This window comes from Onthophagus taurus, chromosome 7 (assembly GCF_036711975.1).
Source record: "Onthophagus taurus isolate NC chromosome 7, IU_Otau_3.0, whole genome shotgun sequence".
In the NCBI taxonomy this organism is placed as follows: Eukaryota; Metazoa; Arthropoda; class Insecta; order Coleoptera; family Scarabaeidae; genus Onthophagus; species Onthophagus taurus.
The window spans coordinates 6,047,880-6,075,124 of NC_091972.1; the positions used below are offsets into that span (position 1 = coordinate 6,047,880).

The 27,245-nt window shown below is 34.4% G+C and overlaps 1 protein-coding gene and 2 long non-coding RNA genes across 5 annotated transcripts in view; 1 reads left to right on the forward strand and 2 right to left on the reverse strand.

Moving 5' to 3' along the window:
* Window positions 1–4,504: 4,504 nt before the first annotated feature.
* The window catches only part of LOC111418888 (Sox box protein 15), an 86,918-nt gene continuing 64,177 nt past the window's right edge, over window positions 4,505–27,245 (reverse strand). For all 3 annotated transcript variants that reach the window (XM_023051591.2, XM_071197349.1, XM_071197348.1), the window contains one exon: window positions 4,505–8,959. In XM_023051591.2, coding sequence (XP_022907359.1) covers window positions 7,548–8,959 — 1,412 coding nt within the window. In that variant the 3' untranslated portion in view covers window positions 4,505–7,547. The remainder of the gene's footprint in view (window positions 8,960–27,245) is intronic.
* LOC139430404 (uncharacterized) lies at window positions 14,097–15,464 on the reverse strand. Its single transcript, XR_011640891.1, has 3 exons — window positions 15,327–15,464; window positions 15,085–15,251; window positions 14,097–15,023 (listed from the first exon to the last, which is right to left on the reverse strand). It is a non-coding gene; the product is annotated as an uncharacterized lncRNA (long non-coding RNA).
* LOC139430403 (uncharacterized) lies at window positions 15,784–17,417 on the forward strand. Its single transcript, XR_011640890.1, has 2 exons — window positions 15,784–16,039; window positions 16,128–17,417. It is a non-coding gene; the product is annotated as an uncharacterized lncRNA (long non-coding RNA).

A 27,245-nucleotide genomic window follows, 5' to 3' on the forward strand; every position in this document is an offset into this window, starting at 1 on the left:
AGGATAGGTTGAGCTAGACAATCTCGCTGCAAGCAAGTAAGTCTGTTTACTGCTTTTTTCATAATTTTGCAGATTGTTTGACGCTCTGAATATGAGACATAACAGTAATATTTACTACTCCAGCCACCTTGATGAAATTCTGTAAAGGAGGGAGAATGAAGCCGGGAAGAATTGATAATCTGAAAACTCTGGTCAATACACTCAAGATAATACAAAATACATCTTATGTAAGTGACCATGATAACCTGGATGTACAAGACATTAATCCTAAATATACTTGTGCAAGATTTTATGATAAAGTTGGAAGAAAATTGAGGCATAAGTAACACTAAGTGTTGACATTACCAACATATGCACAAATTTCTTTAATTAAAAGTTTATATTTGAAAATTTCTATAAATACGGTCCTGAAATTGTCCGGACTATCGGTGGACATATATTAGCTCTTGCTGTCACCCGCTACCGTACTGACATCTGGCGGCCAATAGTTGCCGCTTTAACTAACCACATCTTGGCTGTCACTGGACGTTCCATTACCATCCTCCTAAATCTGGTCCTCCGTGGTCCACCGTAGTTGACCTCGATCAGTTTTTCGTTTTTGCTCGTTTCAGTGTACTTTTTTTGTTCTTCCCCCTTTTTCATCTACTACATCTATAAACATTTAAAAATGTCATCAACATTCTAAAATCATTAATACCCAAAGTTTTCTTTTAGAATATTGTTTTTGAATCTTTTTGATTACGTAATGTCTATTTGGTGGATGTAACGGTTGATCGATATTTTAACAAAACTATATTGTGTATACAAGCGGCGGGTTCGGAGGCGCAGCCGGCGAGAACAGGATCGGTTCTCCGGCCGGCTTTATTAATATTAATAAGTACACGTCAATATGTCAAGACATTTCCATTTTCGATTTTCAGCGGACGGCGCTGACATCCTTCGACCGTATTTTGCTTTTCTCTCTAAGGATGTTTGAGATTTACGTACACTTCCGTTACACATTTAAATATCTTTAACAACCAACCAACCATATCAATACTGTTACTTTTTAATAAAATCAAAGAACGACATAATAACACTCAAAATGTACGTACAAATAACTAAACCCAATCTTCATTTTCCCAAGAAGCATTACCATTTATCAAAATTTACTTTTGCTTAGTTTTTAGTTGTAATAACCGTGTAGTAATAATTTAGGTAATACGGGTGCTATGTTTATTATCCATAACCTACACAAGTCTAGACTGTAGACAACGGCAGCTTCTTCTTCTTCGATTCTTCGACATTTACAACTTCATTCCCACTGGTTATATCTCGCTTCTAAGAAAAATAACGTCCGTTGGTATAAAAGTGTTTAGCCGGATGGTAATAAATCTCTCCGCCTCCGTTTTTCCGGGAGCGGGAGAGCCTCAGGGGGCATGGTGGTCGAGATGGCTAAGGGGAAAAGGGGGAAGTTCGTTCGCTTAAATATCGGAAGATCCGCACCGAAGATAGGGCGAAGAACGATCGGACGCGACACCACCGGCGAAATGGGTTATTTATTGCGGCTACGTTTACCGCCTGTTTAATATTTGTACACTGTGTGACTTCTATCTCTTTCTATCTTTGTTTCTCCTCGTTTCGGTACCGGAGTCCGCGGCATTCCCCTCGTGATTGCGTTTATTCAGACGTAATAATTCAAGGGACGGACGCCGGAGATCGGCGACCAACGTTCAAGAGATAAAGATTACTATGGTAAAAACCGAACACCAGATGGTTAAACTTTTAAATTTTACTTTAAAATGTTTAAAGTTTTAAAATAATATTAATCGCTATATCTATGTTCTAAGGGATTTAATATATTGCAAATTTACATTATTTTCATATTACTTGCAATATAAGTTATGAAAGTATTATGTATTTACATTGTCCACATAACATGTATATACCGTATATGTCCAATACCGTCACTTAGTCACTACTACAATCATTCGGGTTTAGCCATCTTGAGAGACGTACGGCTAAACCCAAATGCTTCTAGTTGTAGGTCTAGTGTTAGTTCTAGTGACAGTGTAAATGTAAAAGTAGAACTAATACTATACCTAGAACTAGAAACATTTGGGTTTAGCCGCACGTCTCTAAAGACGGCTAAACCCGAATGATTCTAGTTCTAGGTATAGTGTTAGTTCTACATAGCAACAGTGCTAAAGTGCAAAACTATAAAGTTTCTAGTTCTAGGGCTAGTGTTAGTTGTAGTTTTAGTTCAATAAAACTATGCAACATAGTGATATCTAATGCTAACTAGCGCTATCTTGCACTGTCACTAGAACTAACATTAGACCTAGAACTAGAAACATTCGGGTTAGCCGTTGTAAGAGACGCAAGGCTAAACTCGAATGTTTGTAGTTCATCTTAAGGTAAAAACTATATCAAGACGTATACATAAATGTACGTAAACAATTTGGCTTAATATGTAGATAATTCAAGAAAAAGTTAACACTATTCTTTACCACCATTCCTTTATGGTTCTCTAGTCTACACTTAGGAGTAAATCAATTCCACCAACAGTCGACTTTCCTTGTAATTTTTTATCTAATTTGTGACAATTGCTTCATTACCTGACTTGGTTCACTTCTTTTATACCTATTTCTATTACTCTATTACACTATGTTTTTTTCTATAATACCTATCGAGTTATTGTTAAGTTGGTAACAGTTGGCAAAATTAACAGAAAAGTTTTGTTATGCTTTGAAATCAATTTGACACAAATTTTGAGCTTTTGTTATTCAAAAACCCAAAATTCAGTTTTCGATTTAATATTTGTATATAAATAAGTAAAATGAAATGAACGCAACCAAAAAATTAACAGTTATACTAAAACAAGTGGTGCTAAGGTGTAAATAGGAACAAGAAGTCATTGGATTTTGTAGAAAATTTATGTATCATTTTTTTGATAAATTCATTTTCTTTAATTCAAAATCGTTCATTTGATTTCTGAACCTGTTATTTACAGCTTATACCGTAATAAACCGGAAAGAAAACGAAGTTCTTCACTTCTACAACAAAATACACAAAGATATGTTGTCGATAATCTTCTGTTGAATAAAAAAAGTGTTGTTCTTTATCATTCGTCAGCGTAATGTAAATGAACTAGTTTGGTCCCATTGCAAGACTTACTGTAATAATAATTTCGATGAAACTTGGTATTTTAGTGGTTTGTACTAAGTATTAAGTAAAAACGGCTGCATTTCAAAGCGGTTTAAACAAAATATGTCAAATAGTTGCAGTTATCGGATCCCGTTATATCAAAGTTATGTCTCTGTGATTTTTTTTAGAGCGAATTGTAAAGTAAAAGGAAACAAAAATAAGCCATATTTTCGTCCAATCGGAAAAAATTGTGCTGATATGTGTTCTAGACCGGACGTCGCGCCTTTATTTTACCTACATAAAGAAATAAAGGCGCGACGATCAGTCTAGAACATACATCAGCACCATTTTTTCCGATTGGACGAAATCTCTCTCTCTCCGGATAGCTTATTAATAATAAATTTTAAGTTTAAATAAGTATAAATTATTTTTGTTCTTAGAAACGTTCAAGAATATTTAATTCTATACTTTTCTAAAAACGAAAACTATTTTATTCTAAATTAATAAACCCAACCCCATAAATATATTAAAACCACAATTTTATAACTTTTCTATCGATATATTGTGGAAAATATGTTAATTTTGTCATTGTTTACTCCAGTTAATTTAAAGGTCATTTAAGGTTATACTCTAAAAGTATTTTTAGCGAGCTTGTTTTAAAAATACAAAAATTAATAATGTTGATCTTTTACCGAGTCGGGCAGTATCTAATAAACTAGAGACAATACGACCGGTTAAGACCATTAATAAAGTGCCTAAATGAGCATATACCGCAAACGCGCGTATAATTCTAGTAGGGTGATTTAAAATTTAAATGCGCAAGGAGAATTAGCATGTACAAGGCTTTAAATATTTCAGTCATTTATAAGACTGTCACCTCGTAGAAGTGAGTTGGTGTCTATTTGCCATTAAAAACTACCCAACTTAGTTTTTGATTAACAATTTTAATACGAATTCCTTTTTATCTTTTATTCATTTTCTTCTGTTATTATTTATAGTAAGTCATATGACCTCAAATTGCCATGGCCCCAAATTTCGGACATAAAGAACATACCCTTCTGTTCTATATAAACGTTCATTAAAACCTGGGGATGGTTTTCTGACCCATGAATGAACTGTAAATTGTAGGGATGTACAAAGGGGAGTAGGTGCTGTGAAAGAATTCACCCCCACATGAAACAACATACATACAATAATTATCTTCTTAAAGAATTATTTTAGAATTTCAAGACACCTTTTGGTGTTTTCATGACTGCGCGTTCTTCCACATGATTAACCTACCGTGACGAAAAGATACGTGTAATTAGAGTAAATCATGTAGAGATACTGTGTAGGTTTTGTTTGATGAGGTTGGGTTGGCGTCGAAATAAAACGAAGGTTAATGTTTAAAAAGATTGTATTTGTCCCATATTTACTTATAATATACAGATATATTCAAAACTAAACGGAAAAAAAATATAAGGAAAAACAAATATAAAGAAAAACAATAGAAAGAAATCGAAAATCGAAAAAAAAAGAAAAATAATAATAAACGTTCACGTTTATATTCGTTTTATAAGATTTTAAAAGTAAAATAATTATATTACAAGATTTACAAACTTTGGTTCTTTATGTAACAAATATATATATATTTTCTTTATTTGCAATGTAATTTTTTTAAGGTGATGTGTTAATTTAAAATTTTTTCTTAATTATTGTGATTATCGCAGTGTTTAATTAACAAATTATTTGCTACATCAGTCTGATATTTGTTTTATTTTATTTTTTTTCAAAGGCACTATTAATAATTTTTAAAATTTATTTTTACAAAATAGGAATCTTGCTTATTAATATTTATTTATAAAAAAACTAAACCTCTGTACAATTTGTATAGAAACGTAACAAAATATACTCGGATCGTTTATATACAACTTTAGAGTTAAATTTAAATAATTTATCTCGATTATTATAAGATACATACGGAGTATTCTATTTAAAAAAAATAGTTTATTTATTTATATATATTTTTTTGTTGCTTTGAAGGCACTGAGTAATATAAAAAAAACATTTTAATCATTTTAATAACATTGTATTTAAAAATATCACTTTCACAGATATATTGTTCGTTATTCAATTATAAATAAGTTCGTTTTTTTCGTTTACTACTGGCCAACGGCGACGGTGTTTGAGAGTCTTTTTTAATAATTATTATTTTTATTGGACCGTTTCTAATACGAAAAAAATTTACATTTAATTCATTGAGATCTTGAACAGGAAATAATAAAACAAATAAACAACTTTCGATATGGTTTCGAACATTAAATATTAAGAATATAATCCATATCAAGTATTTTTATAAAAGTAATAAGTGGAATAACATAGAAAAATTATTATTATAAATGTATGTACTAATTTCTTTTTTAATTTAAACGTGTATAATTTAAAATTGCTCTCTTTTAAGGCACATTTGTTTCCGTTTAAAAAAAAAACTTAACTAAAATTTATATACAGAAACTCATGAATTATTAAGAGAATTTTGATATCAACGTTTAAAATAAAGTTTGAATATACTTTGATTTAATCCAATTTTTATTAATTTGCATTGCATATTCAGTTAGATGGGACTTGGGTTAACTAATAATGAATTAAGATAGAAATTGTAGGAATTATCGATAAAGCTCAATAATCATTGTATTGTTAATGTGTGTGCATCCTAAAACTTACTTTTTCGATTTTGCCAAAACTCAAGTTTGTCATTTTTGCACGGTTTTCGTTTTGTAGTGGTTTTCATCTGGTTTCTAACCCAACCTAACTTACAATTAACTCGCCGATATCCCATGTTATCACTCTTTGTAAATATGTTATTTCTAAATACAAATATTAAATACAAATGCAGGAGACTGATATGAAAGGTGAAAGGTATATCTAAACGCCGAGATGGAATTTGCAAAAACCTATCGAGCACAACACTGAAACTAGAGAACTGTGTAAACTAATAGATGCTACAGAGCTAATGTGGTTGGAGTAAATTAGAAAGACAAGAGTGTGGTCATTTTTTAACAAATGAGTTTAGAATTGGCCCAATTTCAAATTATAAAGGCATTGTGTAAAAGTCCTTTAATATTCTGGTTTATTGAAAAGTCTCTGTAATGATGCTGAATGGCACAAAAAAAGAGTCAATACCAAATCACCAAATTGTCTCTCAGACGACACGTTATTTTGATGCAGCAAGACGCAGATGTCAAGTTTTTGCCAACAAGACGCCCAAATCATATTTGTACTCTTGTAAAAAAAAGTATATTGTTACACATTCATATTTTCCAAAAATATTTGCCAAAATACTGACGACTCATATAATATATTGTGAGCCATGATTTGAAATATTGTTTTTGACATTAATGTGTTAAAGTGAACCAGAAAAAAAATTTTCAGTTCAATTCTGTCACAAATCTACACTACAAGTCGATTTACGCATCACACAAATCATTTTAATTTTGCTTTATGTATAATTCCTATTATCTCTAATTTTTACGGATATGTTTTAATGATGTCAGTTATAATGTGAGAATTAAGCAAGAATTCAGCAACATGTTAACATTAAATTATTGATGTGTTTATGAAGCAATAAGTAGAGTCATCTTTTGAAATAGTTATTGGTGAATCTCAGGTACAAAAAAAGTATTAAAATTTGCAAGGTATACAAACAACCCATTATTCTTCTGGAATAATGTGTTTTCGTCGGACGAGAATAAAATATACAGGTTATAGTAGCCGAAAATTAGTATGACGATGGTCTAGAGAATATTTCCAAAAACATGTAGATAACCATAAACATGAGGTTATACTATACTATTATGGTATTGTGTGTCAAAACCGTGGAAACGTGATATTATTCGTAAAATTACGTAAAATTTTCAGTATGATAATGATTCTAAGTCTCAATTTCTGCGAAAATTCCCATTACCAACTTAGAAATATTATGCTTTTGGGGCACAAAGACCTTTCCATTAAATAGTAATGTAATATCATTTTCTTTGCATAATTTGCAGAAAGTTACAATTTCAATTATCAAATCAAAGAATGGCAAATTAATCGAAAATTCTTTTAATAATTCAAGTAATGGTTAAATAAAATTTCTTTAAATATAACGAATATAATAAACTATAATATTTTTATTAATTATTAATTTGTGCTAAAGACACCTCTTTTATTTATACCTTTTGTTAATAAACAGAAATCCTTTAAAAAAATAATTTATATTAAAAAAGAGATGTCTCGTTTCCTTTCAATCAAACCTCGCATTTTATTCACTCTTTATTAATATTCTTTGAAAGTCATTGAATTAAAAAAAAAGTTTTTCTTTTTCATATTAATCCTACCTTTTAGAATATTAAAAAAAAAAACATATTGCACAACACACAATTTAAAATTAACAGTGTTCATCAGTTACTATAACATGTTTTCCTCACGTTAGCCAATATTTCACTAAATTCATCATCTGGTTTTTGAATACCGTTTGGAGCGGGTAATTCATAAACTTCCGGGTAATGTCCGACCATTGGTTCCGGTTTAACATTAGTATTCGGTAAAATAACTGAAGTATGTTGAGGTGGAAAATTATAACTAACACCACCCGATGAGGATAAACCATCGTTTCTATGATAATTATGATTCGAATCAATCATATTCGTTTCAGTATTATTATATTTTAAATATTTATCAAATTCCCTAGCATCAACGTCACTATCTACATCACTTCTTTCTTCATGAGGTGCAATAAAGTTTTGAACTAAAGGCGAACCGTATCCAGAATAATTTTGTTGTTCTTGAATGTTTGTTTTATAACTAAGATCATATTCAGATTTATCTAAAATCATATCGTTTTTAAGATTATAACTTAAATTCATTTGTTGATGATTCATTAATTCATCTTTATAATATTCTTTTGGATAATACATAGGACTGTTTGAATAATATTGAACCGTATTCGAATTGGTTGAATTTAAATTTGTTGTTCCCAATAATTGTTGATCTTGAGATGTTGCTACTGGCGGATAAAAAGTACCTGTTACGACATGTCCTTGTTCAACAGAACTTTTATTAGTACACATAACGTACATTCCATTTGACATTGGGACGGAAGTAATTGCTTGAGAATTTGTATATGTTATGTTACTAGGTTGGCGATAATTCTGTATTCTACTTGAACTTGAATAATTTTGCGTTGGACTTAAATTATTAATATTAGATGTATGTTGAATGTTAGATGCCCTTTCTTTCTCATATTCTTGCTCCAACGGGGATAAATCGGGCGTGGGAAGAACCGGATCACCTTCATTTGATCCATCCTTATTATCTTGAGGACTTTTAGGTTGCTTTAAAACAGAATTTTTCGGTTCTGGACTATGTGCAGGCGATTGATCGGGCGTATGTAGAGAAAACGGACTTTTTTGCCCAAAACTTTGATGTTGATAACCATAATTATAATATTTATTATGAAAAGTACCAGGGGGCGTGTATCTTTTTTCCGGACTCTGTCCAAATTCACCTCCGGTTCCGCTTGAACCTTGAAATTCGAGACCGTTATATGTTTGTTGTTGCATCGTTGGAGATAACGATGAATTCGGAATGTAACCGGAGTATCTCGGGGACATGTTTGGCACGTTCGGAGACGGTAAACTCGTCCCAACACGGGGTCCAGTCACACCGGAAGTACTTCTTTGTTTATTATGTTTTCTACGTCGAGGTCTGTATTTATAATTGGGATGTTCAGTCATGTGAATTACTCTTAAACGTTCAGCTTCTTCTACAAAGGGACGACGATCTTGTGGTGTTAATGATCTCCATTTTTTACCTGAAATCAAAAAAGATTGTTTTAATCAAATTCAAATTATAAAAAAAGATGTACAACATATGCAACTAAATATACAAATTTATTAATTACCAGCTGTCAAATTAAACGTCAATAAAGATATGTTGTTTATATTTTGTACTAAAATTGTTATTTGAGTCTTTTTTTAGGAAACTTACTACTTATACAACAGCATTTTTGACGTTTATGTAATGAGATGATTAAATATGAATATCTAATTTGCTACTTTTCTCTATCATACTCATATGTTCAGAATTTGATCAAATAGAAAGTTGATTTCTCTATTAAAACCAATTTCTCGTATTGCTATACTATAATTTATTCGATAAAGTTCATGTTGATTACAAAAAAGAATGTTTTCCTCGTATGACCATGATGAGTATCCGCCTTTGCAATTTATCATCCGTTTACGGTTGGTGAGAAATCACTAATGACACGGGTACGCGTTCGAGCCTCCCACTAATTTTATCCACATAGCAAAGAGAAAGAAAGTCTCTTTACATCTGCGCCGATCTAACGGGTTTAAACAACAACTCAAAAAAAAGAAAAGAAAAAGAAAACAAAAAATTCAAGTCGTTCCGAAATCAGATCCTCTCTTAAGAGGTGCACCACAAACGGAGACACGGAGTTATTTAGATCAATAAATAGATTACGGGTCGATAAATATTAATGGGAGCCGCGGCGGTTGTAAGAACTTCTCCGATTCCCCCCTTTCGACGAAGGCGAAAATGCGTTAACGTCTCTCGGTGAAACTGCGTACGCGACCAGAATGATTGAATATTATTTGAAATAGTTCTATATCTCTTTCGAGATGACTGTATTTTTGTTCTTATAAGTACTTCCCAGTTCAAGAAACACTTTGGAATTATAATGTACCTATTAATGATTGCAATGACGTCAGATTCTTTTTGTAGTTACCCAAAAATGATTGACTTCGAGTGGATTTTTATGTGTCATGAATGTCAAAGTGCGAGTCACGTGTTTTCCATTGTGTCCTCTTTATGTACTAAATTGGTGAACTAACTTCCAAATGTAGCATGAAGTCGATGAACCCAAAAAAAAATTAATTTTAAAAATTGAAAAATAATTAAACAGCAGGCTGCTTAAACGATACTTTATAGAGGAACATATAAGAGCATGACCATGACCTATACGGCTGAGACTAGACCTGACACGTCTAAAACAAAACAGATATTAGAAATTGGACACATAAATTGAAGAAAGAATGGAATGCACACATAGAAAGAATAAGACAAGACAGACTAGTGAAATAAATCGTCGCTAGATAAACGAAGTCTTTTTCTTTTTTATTTATTTCAAAATCAATTCAACAATGACAATGTTTTTCGTGATTGCATTGATACAAAAAAAGAAATAATTACATGTAAATACTATGGATTACAGAATATGCAACTTCCGAGCTATGAAATGCTAGTTCGAATCGGATGCTATTAGGTTTTGGGGAAGCTTCCTCTTTAAATGCGTGTGGATTTGTTGGCGAACAACTTGATGCTGAACCGCACTAGAGCACTTACTGATATTGTTAAAAAACTTTTTAGTTAGATTTTTAATAAATTCGCTGATAGTTGGCACATTTAAGTCTTCATGGAGCGATCACTGAGATCCGCAGTAGTTTATTTTATAGGGTTTGAATTTTTCGCATGTTTGAAGTTGATGAATTGCTCCAAACTGGGCAGGAGTACTTAGTGGCCTGATGAGGGTTTTGTAAAGAAGTAGAGTGCACCCAGTTTGCAGTGGTGATTTTCTGCTGATCAGAGAATAGGATTGGCGAGGCCTGGCATATCCTTGATTGACGTTTGAGTTTATGTGAAGTTTCCAAGTGAGGCGATGATCAAGGAGAACTCCGAGGTATTTACTGGCTTCATCTGTTGCTTTCCACTATATTTCTTGGTCGTTTATAATAATGTAAGGAACATTTCGATAGGGTCTTAGCGAAAAATCTTGGTCTGGCATTTGCTGACATTGAGCAGAATGGCCCATTTTGATAACCATTCCCAGACACTGACCTTTGAAGTGTCTCAATAGCATCAATAAATATTTCGTTTTGTCCCATTATTAACATGTCATCCGCAAACATTGCCATTTCGAAGTTTACGTCGGTCGGGATATCATGCGTAAAGATGTTGAACAGAGCAGGGGATAAATTACTACCTTGTGGGATGCCTGCAAGTATTCTTCGAGTGCTTGAGGAGTATCCATTGATGGTGACGGAGAAAGTTCTCTCCTCCAGGAAGGAGAACAGAATGGCAAGTAAATTGTTGCTTAATCCCGTTAGATCGAGCTTGTATTTTAATCCTTCAATCCAGGCAGTATCAAAGGCCCTTGCTACATCCAGCAAAACAACAGCTGTAAACTTTTTAGCCTCGAACCCTTCCTCGATATATTCCGCTACTCTTGCCAGTTGGTGAACCGTGGAGTGTCCCTCTCTAAATCCGTACTGGATGTTTGGGATTATTTTGAGGAGACTTAACTCTTCTTGTAGTCGATGATGGATGACTGAATTGAAACTGATTGGGCCATAATTGGCTGGGTCCGTATTGATTTTGCCTGGCTTTCTAAACATTAGAATTTGCGCTTTTTTTTTCCATATTACCGGAACGTAGCCAATTTTCAGACAGCGATTAAAAATTCTTGTGATGTGACTCAGTAGTTTCTCAGGAAGGTGTTTTATTACTATATTAGCTATTTCTACCTTTAGTTCTTCTACTGATATTCTGTCGGTCTCGGTAGTTGCTGGAGTTAATAGATGGGATTCATTATATTGTTAGATTGTAATAATGGGATGAATATTCTCATTACTGATATTCGGTCGCAAACATTCTTCCAGATATTCCGCAAAGGTGTTGGCTTTGTCTTCGTCCGAGAATACTGGTGTTTTATTGACTAATAGGGTAGGTTTCTTCATATGTCCGCGTTATTTTCCTTTGTCCGGGTCATTTGCTTCAGAACTTGCGATGAGTTTTCTATAATTGTGGATTCTATAGGCATCTAGTTCCTGTGAAATTGTATGAGTTAGTCTATTCAGTGTAGTTTTTATTTCTGGGTTACGCGTCTGTTGCCATTCTCGGCGAACCCTCCGTTTTTCCTTGATTAGGTCTAAGATGCTTTTAGGGGGAAGATTATAATTGCTTGTAGGATTCCTTTTGAAGAGTTTCGTTGAAGAGACAATTGCTTCCTTAATCTTTGAAGTCAGTGAGCAGATTTTTGCGTTTAACTCGTTCGGAGTAGCTGATGTTGGTAAGCTAAATTCTTGATTATTCAGTGAGTCTCCAAACTCTGCCCAGTTGATGAATCCATTGATCAGCTTAGGAGTTTTAGGTTTGTATTCAGGTTGTTTTGCAAGGGTGATGATTACTGGGAAATGATCCGAGTTTAAGTCGCTGATTACACACAGATTTAACTGTATGGCAAAACTTTTGGTTATTAGAAAGTAGGTAAAATTGATTCGGCAGTGCACTTGAAAACCGTATTTGATTGCTAATAATTCCAGATTCAGTCCTGATGGATTATCTGCTCTGCATCTCCAGAGTTTATTCTTGCTGTTAAGATCTCCTATAAGTAGGGTAGGTATAGAGCTACTCAACATTGAACTTATGTCAGTTTCTAGTTTTTTGTTAGGTTGTTTGTATCCACATATGATATTAACTGGAGTTAAATTGTTTGGATTACTATTGACGTTACTTCAATAGCGGTGGTTTTACAGCTAAATTGATGATGTTGAATTTGTCTTTTAATTATAATCGCCACCCCTCCGGCAGCTGTGGCAGAAGGTCTATCTGCTCTATACACATTATATCCTGCTATTCGGAATGTCTCAGCTAGGTGTGTTTCAGTTATACAAGCCACAGCAATCTGGTTAGGTTGTGTATGATTGTTAGATTAGTCGTGAATTAAATGTGGGAGTAAATGGTTAATTACAAATGCTTCGATTTGTGGAAACGAAGTCTGGGATGACCAAGGAAAAGATGGAGCGACAAATTGCGCACAGAATAGAAGCATCATTGACGAAGAACAGGCTTTAAGCGTGAGTGGACAGCTAGTTACCGACTATATTACCGACATCGTTTTGTATGTTTAGTTGTATATGTTATCGTCAAAACATTGACATAAATAGAACAAGTAAAAATCATCCAATTTTATATTTTTATAACTTTTGAAATAACATTATTAAAAATAAATAAATTGGGTATGAATAATCAATTAAACGTGTATAAATATTGTGAGGTGTGGCATATAAAGAACAGCAAAAACATGAATGAAACCCTCCTCGATGGTCAGACACCTCGTGAGTGCACAATGGAAGAACCAATAAATCACAATCGTGTGGCAAACGTGGTGACGGGTACTAATAAAATAACGCGACCGCTCTCTCGCACCCTCGTTCAAATAAAAGAAAACGGATTTATTTACGTCGTAATATATTCAAATTAACCCACAGTTCCACTGTGTATATACCTGAAGAATGAAAGAAAAAGACAGAGAGAGAGGGAAGAAAACTGAAGGGTTGTTCTTTACGAAAAAAAAAAAAACAAACAGGCAACCAAAAATAAAAAATAAATAAGAAGGTGAATCCCTGTTTAATGAGAAAATATAGCCGAAAGAATGATGGATGAATTTTTAAATGGCCCATGGCCTCTGAACTCCCCCCAAAAAATAATAATATTAAAAAATATTGGTACCACACGTGTCAGTTAAATTACTGTTTATGCGTCGGTTATCAACCGGGCGCTAACGATTCAGATGAAAAACGGCCGGATACGAAGAACCTTTCTTTCTGTTTGTACAGTGAACACGTGCTAAGAAGTAAATCACATGTCACAATGCGGTCACCATCACACGTTTTTATCGCATGAAAAATTACTCCCTAAAAAATAAATTTTCGAAATGAGATCTCCCTCCAATTTATAGTCCATTTATTAGTCCATAATATTATTTTATTGTGTGAAAATACTCAAAACAGGGTGCGGCTTTCTTTTGAAAACACCAAGGATTCAATTTCAAAGCGATTCATAATAACTTAAATAAATTTTAAGAGGTGTTGGTTTAATTGTTTTCGTTTCGTCGAATAAAATATGGTGTGCTACTACTAGGATGTAATTACTCCCATTAAAATTTAATTTTATCGAATTAACCAAAATTCAATTACGATGAAGAAACTTCGTTTAATACATCGCCAGGTTGTTTGAGACGATAATTCACGACTTTATATTACATGCTTTCAATGAAGCACTATCCGCAAGTATCCCATCTCTTCCCGGAAGTAATAAAACCTGTTAAGATAACCGTCAAAATTGTTATTGCAACTTAATAATGGTGAGATGATGAGGAATGAAACAAGATAAGATGGTGAGATGATAAATTAAATGAAGGGAATAATGAAAACAATGAAATAAAAATGATATGTGATAATAAGAACATAAAATAAAGTTATAAAAGAAAATTTTAAAAAGATGTTTACAATTTAAAGTAGAAAACTTTAAGAAACACTTATTTAGCGAGTTATCAACCATACAACGACTGCAGAATATTGGTTATTAGCTGAGGAGGACAAAAAAAACTATAAACAGCTATAGTGGTCTATAAACAGCTTTTCACCGTATAAAGTCCCTTGGTGCGATAACATCCAGCTACAATGGAACACTAAAGAACTGATTAGTCACATAGAAGGAGCCTTTCAGGGTAGCCTGTTGTTTTGCCATTCCCAGTTCAGTAGTTTATATGTGCTGTTTTCCTAAATCCCAATTTGAATTAGTAAAATTACTTCCTTCCGAAGTTCTGACCAATCAACCTGCTTCATTTTTATTTCAAATCTTGGAAAGACTATTTTCTAAGCTCGTCGTATAAGAAATGTCTGCCATTTACATAAATCGTTAGATCCCAATTAACCTATTTACGCTTGGGGCAAGTTTATATATATGTAATGGGAACTTTTCGCTCTGTGGCTGGATTTGTTGGGAAGGCGTCTAAAGAGTCCGTCTTGGACATTCCATACATGTAGACGTATTAGATATTTCTTGGCATATTTCTGGCAAAAGAAGCAAAATAGTGGTATTATTCTAGATGGCAAAATATTGTCGGAATAATACCTATATAATAGAGTAGTGTGGTAGTATTTGCCGTACTATGTTACCTTTCGAAAATTAGTACTGGGAATTATCGGCAAGGCGCTTAATAAGACACTTTTTCTTTATAAATGTTAAGCTTTGGGATTTATTATTTTATCGTTCATCAGAACATATTTAACATTTATTCTCTATAAACAATAAAAATCTATTGAAACAATTACAAAATTTTAAGAAAGTAATAAGAGAGGACTTCTAAAACTTACGAAAAAGAGCGCGATCTTAATAGAAACAAATCCATCGCCATGGACACTCACTGTTGGTGGTAATTGAACAAGAAACCAGCAGCAATTCCAATTAAAATGAACAATAAGGACGAACAAGATTGCAAGTCAAAACGTGAACAAAATGGTGTGACATAACCAACAATTCCATGAGTTTTCGTTCCAAACCAGGAGTGCCAACACAATGTTGACAAGGGAAAGAAGGGAACTGTAAAACGAACGGCCGAAGAGGAAGATAGAAAGAGTGTTAAGAGAGCCCGACATAACCTCAAAATACAACGAGCAAATACAAACCCTAAAATAACATCTCTGAGATCTCACCACCACGCCTTCATCATTAATCGAGAGGAGATGTTTATATATGATATGAGGTTTTAGATGTCTGTTCTTGAGTTTACAGTCATCCTTTCTTGGTTTATAGAAACCATTTCAAGAAAGAGGCGTTTTTTGAAGTTATTTTCCTTTATAGTTCCCTTCTTTGCCTTGTCAACATTGCGTTGGCACTCCTGGTTTGGATGGAAAACTCATGCAATTGTTGGTTATGTCACACCATTTTGTTCACGTTTTGACTTGCAACCTTGTTCGTCCATATTGTTCACTTTAATTGTAATTGCTGCTGGTTTCTTGTTCAATTACCACCAACAGTGAGCGTCCATGTCGATGGATTTGTTTATATTAAGATCGCGCTCTTTTTCGTAAGTTTTAGAGGTTAACCTCTTTTAGTGTACCTTTTTAATGTCTTAAAATTTTGTAATTGATTCATTAGATTTTTATTGTTTATAGACATTGATGTTCTGATGAAGGATAAAATAATAAATCCAAAAGCTTAACGTTTATAAAGAAAAAGCGTCTTATTAAGCGCCTTGCCGATCATTCCCAGTACTAATTTTCGAAACCTATATAATAGAGTCAAGATAGCTAGAATCAGTTTCATCCAGTGCCAGAAAACGAATACAGAGATTTCCGTATATTCATGTTGAAGATGTTATGAGGACTACATCCCACTGCGACCATAAAAAAAAGGTAAACTCACTATCTTTCAAATTATACATTGAGAAGATAACATTGGTTATCATATTATGACTGGGTGAAGAAGGATTTTGCAAGGAAGTGGTTAAAGCTGGTAACTTGGAACACTGAGTAACACTATAGTGACGACAACTACGAAACCTTACCGGTGATTGCGACAGTAATGTTGACATTTTAAAACTTCTTGTTAATAGCATATATGGCAGTAAATATTACCCATTTCTAGTGATCACCACGCAACGATCGTTATGTTACGAAAAGTACTGCTTGGAAATTTAGTTGCAATAAAATGCTACCTTTACTACCTTTATGATTTAAGCAAGGAAAAGATTAGTACTAAGAGTGGCGGACTCCAGTAGAGTCGGAGAGTAGTACTCCAGTGGATGAGGGGAAATTCGACTTCTTAGTGAAATAAGCACACCAACAGCTTGACCACAAAAAACCCATATAAGCCAATAATTACCACATTGCCGGTAATGTTACTTCCTAATTTAACTGCTAATCGCAGCAAAAAGCTATCAACAAGCTTTATCCATTTTATGTCCTCAATCATCTACCGTAGCACACATATTGATGACTTTGTGTTCTGTACATTACGTTTATACTGTTTATCTGGGATTTAGCAGATTTTGATTTATATTTTTATGTGCTTGTTGAGATGCAGCGCGGGGGACGATGACTTCATGGGGCCTCAAATAAAATACTGTTTAAGATTGAGGGGGAAGGGAAATATATAGTGTATTAAACGGGTACGAAAAGCTCTGTCCCGCCAACACACCAACGTTTCCGAACGGCATGAATTATTAATGCACGTCGAGAGGAAGACGCGTTCGTCCGTTCGTTCGGATGACAGTGTTTTGTTTTTGGGCGCGGCGCTTGTTTCTGTCATAATAACTTTTTTCGACGCATCTCTCTCAAAACTTGAACGAAATACTATGACGAATGAAGACACAAGAAGAATCATACTGTTATTATGTATACTATGTACTGTCAACGCACGAAATAATGATTTAAATGTGATTCGTAAAGAGATTGACAACCTTATGTCTTGTGGTTTTTTTTAAATTGATAAAAATCATTTTTCGTGGAATCAAAAATGTGTGTCACAGGCGTATGTACATTTCGCATTTCATTGTGCACATGAGCGAAGCAATCGCGAGTTGCACTCGTCGTCACACGCGTCATAATTGCTTCAAAAACGGGTTCGCCGAATCGACAACGGCGCGACGTTTATTATTATTGGCAACCGGCGGCGGCCGCTACGCGAAATATCGGCGCTGCGAGCGAACGCGTCGCGCAAGCTCGTAAACTTTACGTCCGGCGACCGCAAAGTTTATAAAAGCGTTTCGCGAAAGGGTTTTAAAGGCCCGTTTCGCAACTAAGTAATGGGGTTAACAGTCCAACTCTGACCGAAGACGCATGCGTTCTTCTTTATAACCGTTCCAACCTAACGCAACAAAAATTACATTGCTAACACACTATATATACAGAGCGTTCATTAAAAACACCTTTTTTTCATTTATTTGTAATCAAAGTTTTTATCTATAAAATACCTTGCGTGATATCTAGTTAATTAAAAAACAGGTCAAGAGGGAGAGAAAACGCAACTGTTCCATCTTATGGTAAATTGTGAAAGGAGCGACTTCAAAGTCTTAATACTATTTATATTCTGCAATTGCCTATACATAAAAAACTAAATGAGCAGTATTGGGGGTAATTAAATAACATTTAATAAGTAAATTGGGGTAACCTAGAACCGTTTCCCGATTGTAAGGAAAACCTTTAGTTAACTAAAAGTGCACCATGACTTTACGGACACACTATATTTCTTAACAAGATACTTATCCAGATGTATAATAAAATTGTGACTAGCAGAGAGAAAGCAGGAAAGATTTCAATAAAACAACTCTTAACACTTTTTGCAACTTCAACATCGTTTTGCCAAATAACCCAAAAAAGGAAATATAAGGTTATGGATAAAAAGCAAACAAATCGGATTAGGGGGATGTTGGACCAACGATGTTGCAAAAACCAAGCTAATACCTCAACCCCATGTAGTCATAACCTAAATGATTTGATGAGTGGTGTAATAAAGTGTCCAAAATCTACGAACACTTAGATTTTTTAATACCTATAACATTTGAAACAACACTCTGTATATTATTGATGTATCTCTCTAATCATTATGATTTAAATCACTGTAGAAACACGTTTATCACGTATCGATTAGAAAATATGGGAGAAAATATTTAACCGCCCACGCAGATCGCACGCAGTATATAAATTTATTAGTTTCAATAAAACCCGCGGTGCCGAAAGAAAAAAAAGGAAGGCGGCACGAGGTCGTCTCATCGCAGGTGAGGTTGGGGGGGTTAAGAAGGGGCGCGTGACCACCCGCAGTCTCGCAATCGCGCTGTCAATCACCGATCACGCCCCTCAATAATTAATCATGAGAGCCCCAGACGACCGTTCCTCTTATATTCAACCGTTTCTACGGAATATTTAGAACGCGGGCGTATTATACACGAGAGGAGGAGGAAGAGGTTATGTGGTATCGCGGGTCTCATCTCCCAAATTGACGGTTTCACATTCCTCATTGTCCTCTCGTCGTTATTAAGCGAACGCTTACTTAGAGTTTAAAAGAGGATGAGGTGGAGGAAGACGCGAGAAGGGTTCTTGTTGTTATACGACTTAATCAACGCAAAAGCAGCGAGATCCAATCCATTAGTTTTCGTTATTTTTATTTTTTGTTATCTTTTGACGTTTTAAGATATGTTTAAAACATTTACAAAGAATTAATTATTATGTAAATGAAATGTAATGTATTGGTCACACGAGAAGTCGGACACTTCCGAATAACATTTTGTGATAGTAGCTGTTCTTTATCGGGTATAAAACGGGACGCGCAACGCGTATTAAATTTCTTTAACCGGGGACGTAGGCATCAATAAAGCCCAGGTTTTAGAACGTCCCCGGCGGATTTCTGTGCGTGTTAGTGCGATCTCCCGCTGCCAAGCTACCTAACTATTGTGGCGCCGTGCAGAGGCAGTCGCATTAACCAGAAACCCTGCCAATGGCGTTCATCAATCTTTGTTGAGCTTAGAAAAATTCCAAAAGACGTGGTTCCACAAAAACAGTTTTAAAGTTTCCTTTAATTTCTACACACTCACACACAAAGTACGTACTGATTTCGAATCAGTTCTTAAAAGATATGATTTAAAAAAAGGAACGTTTTAAAAAGGAGTCTTTAAAAAAAGTTGCTTCGTTGAATCCTCTTCTGCTTTCGTTTTAAATGCATATTCGTCTAGATTTCAATATAGATTTGGTGAGGCGCGCAATCCATCTAACTCGATGCGGTCAGGCTCACCACCTGTTTGCACCAATAATGGGCTACCGGTCGTCGACAACGACGAAGAGAACCCATGATTTGATATTTAAATGCACTCCTTTTCTCTTCGTATAATTGGATCGCGACGACGACCAAAAGATCTTTCAACAAGCAAAAGGTTTTCGTTCGTTTTCTACACAAAAGGGATAAAGAATTACATTATGTATTCAATTTATTCAAACAAAAACTATTTCAATTAAAAAAAAATTGAATGTGTTGTTTACACTTTCTCGTTTGACACTAAGTAGAGTAACAAAAGGAATATAATTACGTCTGTTGGATTATCTTCATTGTAAATCTAGGATTTAAAATTCTAAAAGCTTTTTAACCTAATTTATTCGTTTGTGTTTACTTAAATTACAACCTTATATTAGGTTCTATATTTAAACATAGATAAAGACCAATTTCCGGTTAACTGATTTGCAACTTCATCAACTCACATAATTGAGGTTTCGGCTCATATCTTTTGAGCATACAGGGAGAACCAGAAATGATTTGAATTGATCCTGTAAACATCACATTGATAATGTCAAACATCTCCTTGAGACTTCTTTTATGCGATCGCCTTTATTCCGAAGCCTATAGTCAAAATCTTTCCATTGGAGTTGGGCAAGTCTAATCAAAAGTTGTTGGGTTGCCATAATAAATGTTAAAATATCTTTACGACGAGCAATTTTTAGATATAGTCATTTCCAAGATCATATCTGCTGCCTAGAAAAGTCTAAGTCTTAGTGTTAGGAAACAACTTCTCTTAGAATTTTTATCAGTTAAGAGTGCAAATCTTTCACAACTGGTATTCCTTTAATTGATTTTGTTCGTCAATTCGGCTCTTTAACTTGAGAACAATATTTTCAAATATGTTTTTAAAATCGAGCATCCAATGTGGTATGGGTGCTGCGATGATGGGAGCTGCAAATTACTTTTTGGAAGTTCGTCATCACCGACAAAATGTAGCAATTCAATTCGATTCATCAACATTACTGGAAATCACGACTGGTTCCTTGTGGTATTGGGTAATCTTCATTTTTTCAACAAATCCAATTGGCAGTGAATGTACAGATGACCGTTTACATAAAATTTTAACTCTTTCGCGGTGAATGAAGCACTAACTTTATGATATGAAACGTGATTCAGTGATATGTTGTGTTCACTGAACCAAACTGTATAATTCTAAAAACATCAATAACACAATAAAAGTGATCATAAGATATGACATCATAATATTATGTTATGAAAATGGAAAGACAAAAGTAACGTTTTGTACATAAGTAATGAGCACAATGACGAGAGAGAAGATACGTATATTAGGAGGTATAGAAACTATTAGATGTTTTTTACTTGATGCCATTAACTGAACACAGAAAATATTCTGGAGAGACATTGTCAATATATAACTTTAGATTAACTTTTAAGCAGTATTCTGTAAGTTAACCAAACCTAGGTGCCTGAACGGATGGATAACAAAAGTTGACGCAATGCAGAAGATGAAAAACAAAAGTTAAGTATCTTGTATGCTTATTTATACAGTATTTCCAAAAGTAACGCATAAATTCCCATTCGTTTGAGATAGAAAAATACCAGTAGCCATGCGTAACCATGGCAACCAATTTTTGAGATATTTTATAATAGACAATGATTAATTTTTGATATCTGAAACAATTGGTTGCCATGGTTACGCATGGTTACTGCTATTTTTCTATCGCAATTAAATGGGATTTATGTGATATTTTTATAAAACACTGTATTTTTGTATTTTTCTATTATTTTTAATGTACGTGCACGACGATATTTGCAAAATATTAGATAATAATGGCAGAAAACTAAATATTACATGTAAATGTGTAAATACTGCTTGGAGAAGATGGATACTGAATGTATTTGACAATGTACTGTTTGCAGAAGCCTGGGTACTGATGGCAGAACGCTCTCCTTACTTGCAAAAAGTTAGATATTGATGGCAGAATAATCTCCTTACTTGCAGAAGACTAAATACTGATGCTAGAAACCTACCTACTCATGGTAGAAGGCTAGATACTATTTGGAGAAGACAGATGTTGATGACATGCAAGTTTCACTCACAGCCAAAATACTGAGTATACTATATTTAAGAATTCTATGCATGTTTTGAAACATTTTTGCAAATATAATATTATTTTTATATGCTTTGTAAAATTCATTTGAGTGGTTTCTAAGCTTACTTTTTAATTGGTTGTAATAACGCAACGAAAATGCCATTGATTCCCGCTATTAAAAAGCATCACTTGATGATGATCAACAAGCTTACTGAATCGAAATAATTATCACATATGGTGGAAAAACTTTCTGGTGTATTTTTATTAATTCATAGACGTTATTGTATTTTACCACTAAATAATTTATTTATTATAAAAACATTAACTGATTACCGTTGAATGAAGATTCCTTATTGAACCATCATGTTAACGCACCTTATTTACCGGTACATCAATATTAAAACCCTTAACCGTTGATGTAGCGTGAAGGCATCAATGATTCCCTGCAATTTTTTTTTCGTTTTATATTTTATTTTTTTCTTTTATTTCTTTTTGTTCATGGTGCACTTAAATACCTAATTTATGTCGACGGTGTTGTGTCTCGTAACCTCGGGGTTTTAAACTATACAATGACCGCAGCAGATTCGCGAACCGTTGCAGCCTCCGGTAGCATGATTCTAACATCTAGAATTCATTTGAAAAAAAAAACCTATTTGCTTTATAAGACAACAAATAAGAAATCTGATCAAAACTTAGTTACGAAATAATTAAATCATATTTCATTAATTTTAAGGTATATGTAATTGCATCATCTTTTTTGTAATTTTAATATCTTGATAAGTTAGAAAAAGATGCTTATCATTATAATTTCACGTTTCCTTAAAGAATTTTTTCCACGTCGCAGATAATTAATGTTGTTCCTAACTTCACTCGATACAACGGTTACAACAACAAACGATTCGGACATCTGGTTCCAGGTTCCTCGTATCTACATATTAAGTCTTTGCGGCGGTGCTGCAAATGATAAATGGCATCGACTTTATTAATAGCCATCTAATAATAACGTGCGCAAATGTAGCAACTAAAAGGTATCGGCAATGGCTTTGAAAGAGGAGAAGAAGAAGAAGAGGAGGCAGCACTGCTTCGGCCCCTTCTTCTATCTGGCGTCGGGATCTGTTTGGAGCCCGTTCTTTCGCCCTTTTCTGCGTGCGCGTGTAAACTTCGTGAACGCGTCGTCGTCGTCATCGTCGTTTCTTCGCACGCAAATTACGTTTACGACGTCGAAAACGGCACCGTCGATGTCCAGAACAAATCCCTTGATTAGAATTTTCGCCGGCCCCGCGAAGCAATAAAGACGGCCCACGGGTCGCATAAAACACGGCGCCGGCCGATGACACGTTACGTTCGATTATCGATATTTTTTATGCAATTTCAACGATGTAAAGAGGATAGATTACAAAATTGTAATAACCATAAATAACTTGTTATTTAATTATGTAATCAAAATTGCTTAATTTTTATTTCTGCAAAATAAAGTAATCTTTTTTAGCACTACATTAGTAATAGTGTAACCTCAAGGATACATTAATGCTATTGCAGAATGGATGGAAATTCCTCAACCTGATCAACTTCCACAATATAAAGATTTTCGAGTACTGACACTTCCATCAAACCTCATGAGTCATAAAACTTATGGATGAAATCTGGTTGTTTGCCAAAATAATTCATTAACAATTTCTAACACAAGAAATTCTCAAGATGATGCGATAAGCTTTCAAATTCAACTAACTTATTGTCAAAAAGAGTGTGGTATTGAAGATCCAATTCAAGATGGATCCTCAACAGTTGTTGAATGAGGAAACATAACGGCTAAAAACTGAGAGGTTGAAGTAAATGTGTTAGTAAAATTCGATGTAAACTCAGCAGGTTAGGTTCATTGAAAAGAGCGTTTTGACATATTAGAATCATTCAAAACCTCACATCGATCTCTTGACACCTAAACCCACTTTCCTTAGGGAATAGAATAAAAACCGGTTTAGTAATTAGTAATTGTTGACCCGTAAATCCTATATCGGCCCCAATTTGAAACAAACTGCGACGGTCTGATTCGTTTAACGATTTCCTCGGAGGAAAGCGATGCACGAGAGCGTATTGAGCTGTGAAGAGGGCACTCGACGCGTTGTTGGAGCCGCACCCGACACAACGATGACCCTACAACGATGACGGGAGTTCCGTTGTCGACCCCCGCCGCCGAAACGACGATGCTGCCCGGGTGTGGCCCCCCCAGTCTTTAATTTATATCGCGGGCCGCCCTCTGTTATTTTATTAGCGAGAGCGTTGGCAGGACTTCGATTCGAACAATACCAGAAAAGAAAATATTAATAAATAAAGAATGAAATAAAAAGATTCGATAAATGATAATAATATAATAAATATTATTTTTCCTCGAGAACACCCACTAAATTGGTGTGTGTCGTTTTATTTGTAACAAGATTTAGGTTGATAGTACAAATAAATAGTAAATTTAATATTTCATTAAAGACAATGATTAATTTTTGATATCTGAAACAATTGGTTGCCATGGTTACGCATGGTTGCTGTTATTTTTCTATCTCATTTGAATGGGAAAACTGTATTTTTATAATTTTCTATTATTCTTAATTTACATGCACGACGATATTACTTGCAAAACATTAGATACTGATGGCAGAAAACTAAATATTACATGTAAATCTGTAAATACTGCTTGGAGAAGATGGATACTGAATGTAGGAGACAATATACTGTTTGCAGAAGTCTGGATACTGATGGCAGAACACTCTGCTTACTTGCAAAAAGTTAGATATTGATGGCAGAACAGTCTCCTTATTTGCTGAAGGTTAGATACTGATGACAGAACACTCTTCTTACTTGCAAAAGACTATATACTAATGTCAAAAACCTACCTACTGATGGTAGAAGGCTAGATACTATTTGGAGAAGACAGATATTGATAACATGCAAGATCGATGAAATAAAAAGATTTGATAAATGATAATAACATAATAAATATTATTTTTCTTATATAAGTTTTATTTGTAATAAGATTTAGGTTGATAGTACTGTAACTCAACTTATAAAGTGATAAGTTAAGGTTTGAAATTTTAAATTTATTGTTGTCTATAACACAGTATTTAAGACGTTTTAACGATAAATTAAACATTTTAAATTAACAAATTTAATTACTTCCCGCGTCCTCATTTACATCCGTTGAATGCTCTATGGGCGATTTCCGAGAAAACCGTCCGTGACGGAAACCTATAAAAGCGAAACCTTACCGAAGTTGACCTCGAAAATTCGAAATTTACCGTTACCCAGTTTTCATTCAAGGCGAGTACACATTAAATTACGAAAAACAGCTACATTATCATTACGAAGGCTTTCACGACCGGTGTTAATTAAACTAAAACTATAACTAATACTAGACCTAGTTCTAGGTCTAGTGTTAGTTCTATTGATAATGCTAGTGTAAAACTAGAACTAACATTAGAGCTAGAACTAGAAACATTCAGGTTTAGCTGTCTTGAGAGACGTTCGGCTAAATCCGAATGTTTCTGGTTCTCGGTCTAGTGTTAGTACAAGTTTTGCACTAGCACTATCACTAGATCTAACACAAGACCTAGAACTAGAATCGTTCGGATTTGGCCGTGCGTCTCTTAAGACAGAAACTTAGAGTTATCATAAGGACGTCACCTTTTCAAAGCAAAACTTTTCCTTTGAAAAACTACCTAATGCCTGTACAATTAGGCTATGTTGTATTTTATGTGGGAGAGCGCAAGTGAATAGTAGTTCCGTAACTATGGTTACTGCATTTTTCTTTAGAAAGAAGTTCGAAGTTCACATTTTTCAAAAAACCCGAAAGTTTCTAGTTCTTGGCCTAGTGTTAGTTCTAGGTCTAGTTTTCTTTTTCTTTCTTAAGGTAATAAATATTAATTCAATCACTTTACACACTAAAAGCATACTTCATTCAATATAATAAAGACTCCATGATAATTTTGTTCAGTCTCTTTCTCGAAGTTATAGATAAATGTTGATCCAAAATACGAATGACAAAGTTTCCACCCTACAATCTTTTCGAGCGTGCGCCCATGGGTCGATGCCGGGTGATATATGGCCCGTGGGCCGGACGGCGGTTCCCTAATAACAGGGCGGCTTAAATAACACGACCCGAGGGCAGTGTTGGTATATAGAGCCTTGTGGGGTGGAGGGGGAATCCCGGCCTCGTCCCCGCAATAAAACGCTAATATGTGTCAATCGGCTGGGCCATAGGCGGGTCGCGGTCTCGCCCCTCAGGCGCTATCCGAACCTATCAATTAATTTTATTACCTCCCCTCGAAGAACATCTCGCTTTGACAAAAGTTTCACACCGATCTCGATGCCGAACCAGGCGCAAACAAAAGAATAACTCCGAAACCTTCGCTATCATTAAATTTTTTTTAATACATCATTATTTTATTTGTGTTTTTGTGTACTACATAAACAATTTTTGCTTTTCGCAGAAAATTAAATTATTTTAAGACACATCTACATTCTCAAACAGTTCTATGTTTTAGTAAACAATTTCACTTCAACATATTTCAAATTTAAAATCTAAAGTACTCCACAAAGCCAATTAGAACAGTACAATTTTTTTTTCTTTAATTTTTTTTTAATATCCGTTACTCGGAGAGGCAATAGGTTCGTGCCTGGACTTACAAACAATCTTTGCAAAGCGAGGTGGTGGCTGGCGTTCGTCGTCGATGGCGGGTTCAAGTTACGAGGAAGTGAAACGGCGACGGCGACGTGTATTCGATCGCGGCGATCGCGAGTGTTGTTCGCGAACGCTTACATCGCCGATAACGGCCGCAACAATAACAATAAACGGCTACGCGGTGGTCCCCAACGACTGACGGTGTCATCAAACGTGACGTCAAAGAATTTTCGAAATTGAACTATAACCATGAAAACAATACTTCTTCAAGGTTGTGACTCACGTGATAAATCTAACCAATACTTTTATTTATAAAGAAGCACCTACAAGAAACGCATTCTGACGCATATCTGTAGTTTAGAAGTGAATATGTATATAAGCTTAAAGCTGCATAATATCGATGTGTAGTATTAATGCGCTGTGAGAAAGTTAATCATCATCAAGCTTCAACTCACGTCTCTAACCCTATTTTTAAATATCATATCTTATGTTTTTAAATGAGCAAAATAAAGTTAAATCTGTTTTAATAGGAATTAAGCATAAAGAACATTTATGGGACTTATTTTGATCTATTTTTATACATTCCGCTTTATTCTATATATTTATAGTTTTTGAGTTATTCTTCACTTCGATGACAGACACAATCCTGTGATTATAATTATAGCTACGTTTGAAGAAGACATCCAAAGAAATTTTCAATTCACTACAGACATCCATGTAATGCAGGTATGGTTGCCTAACGA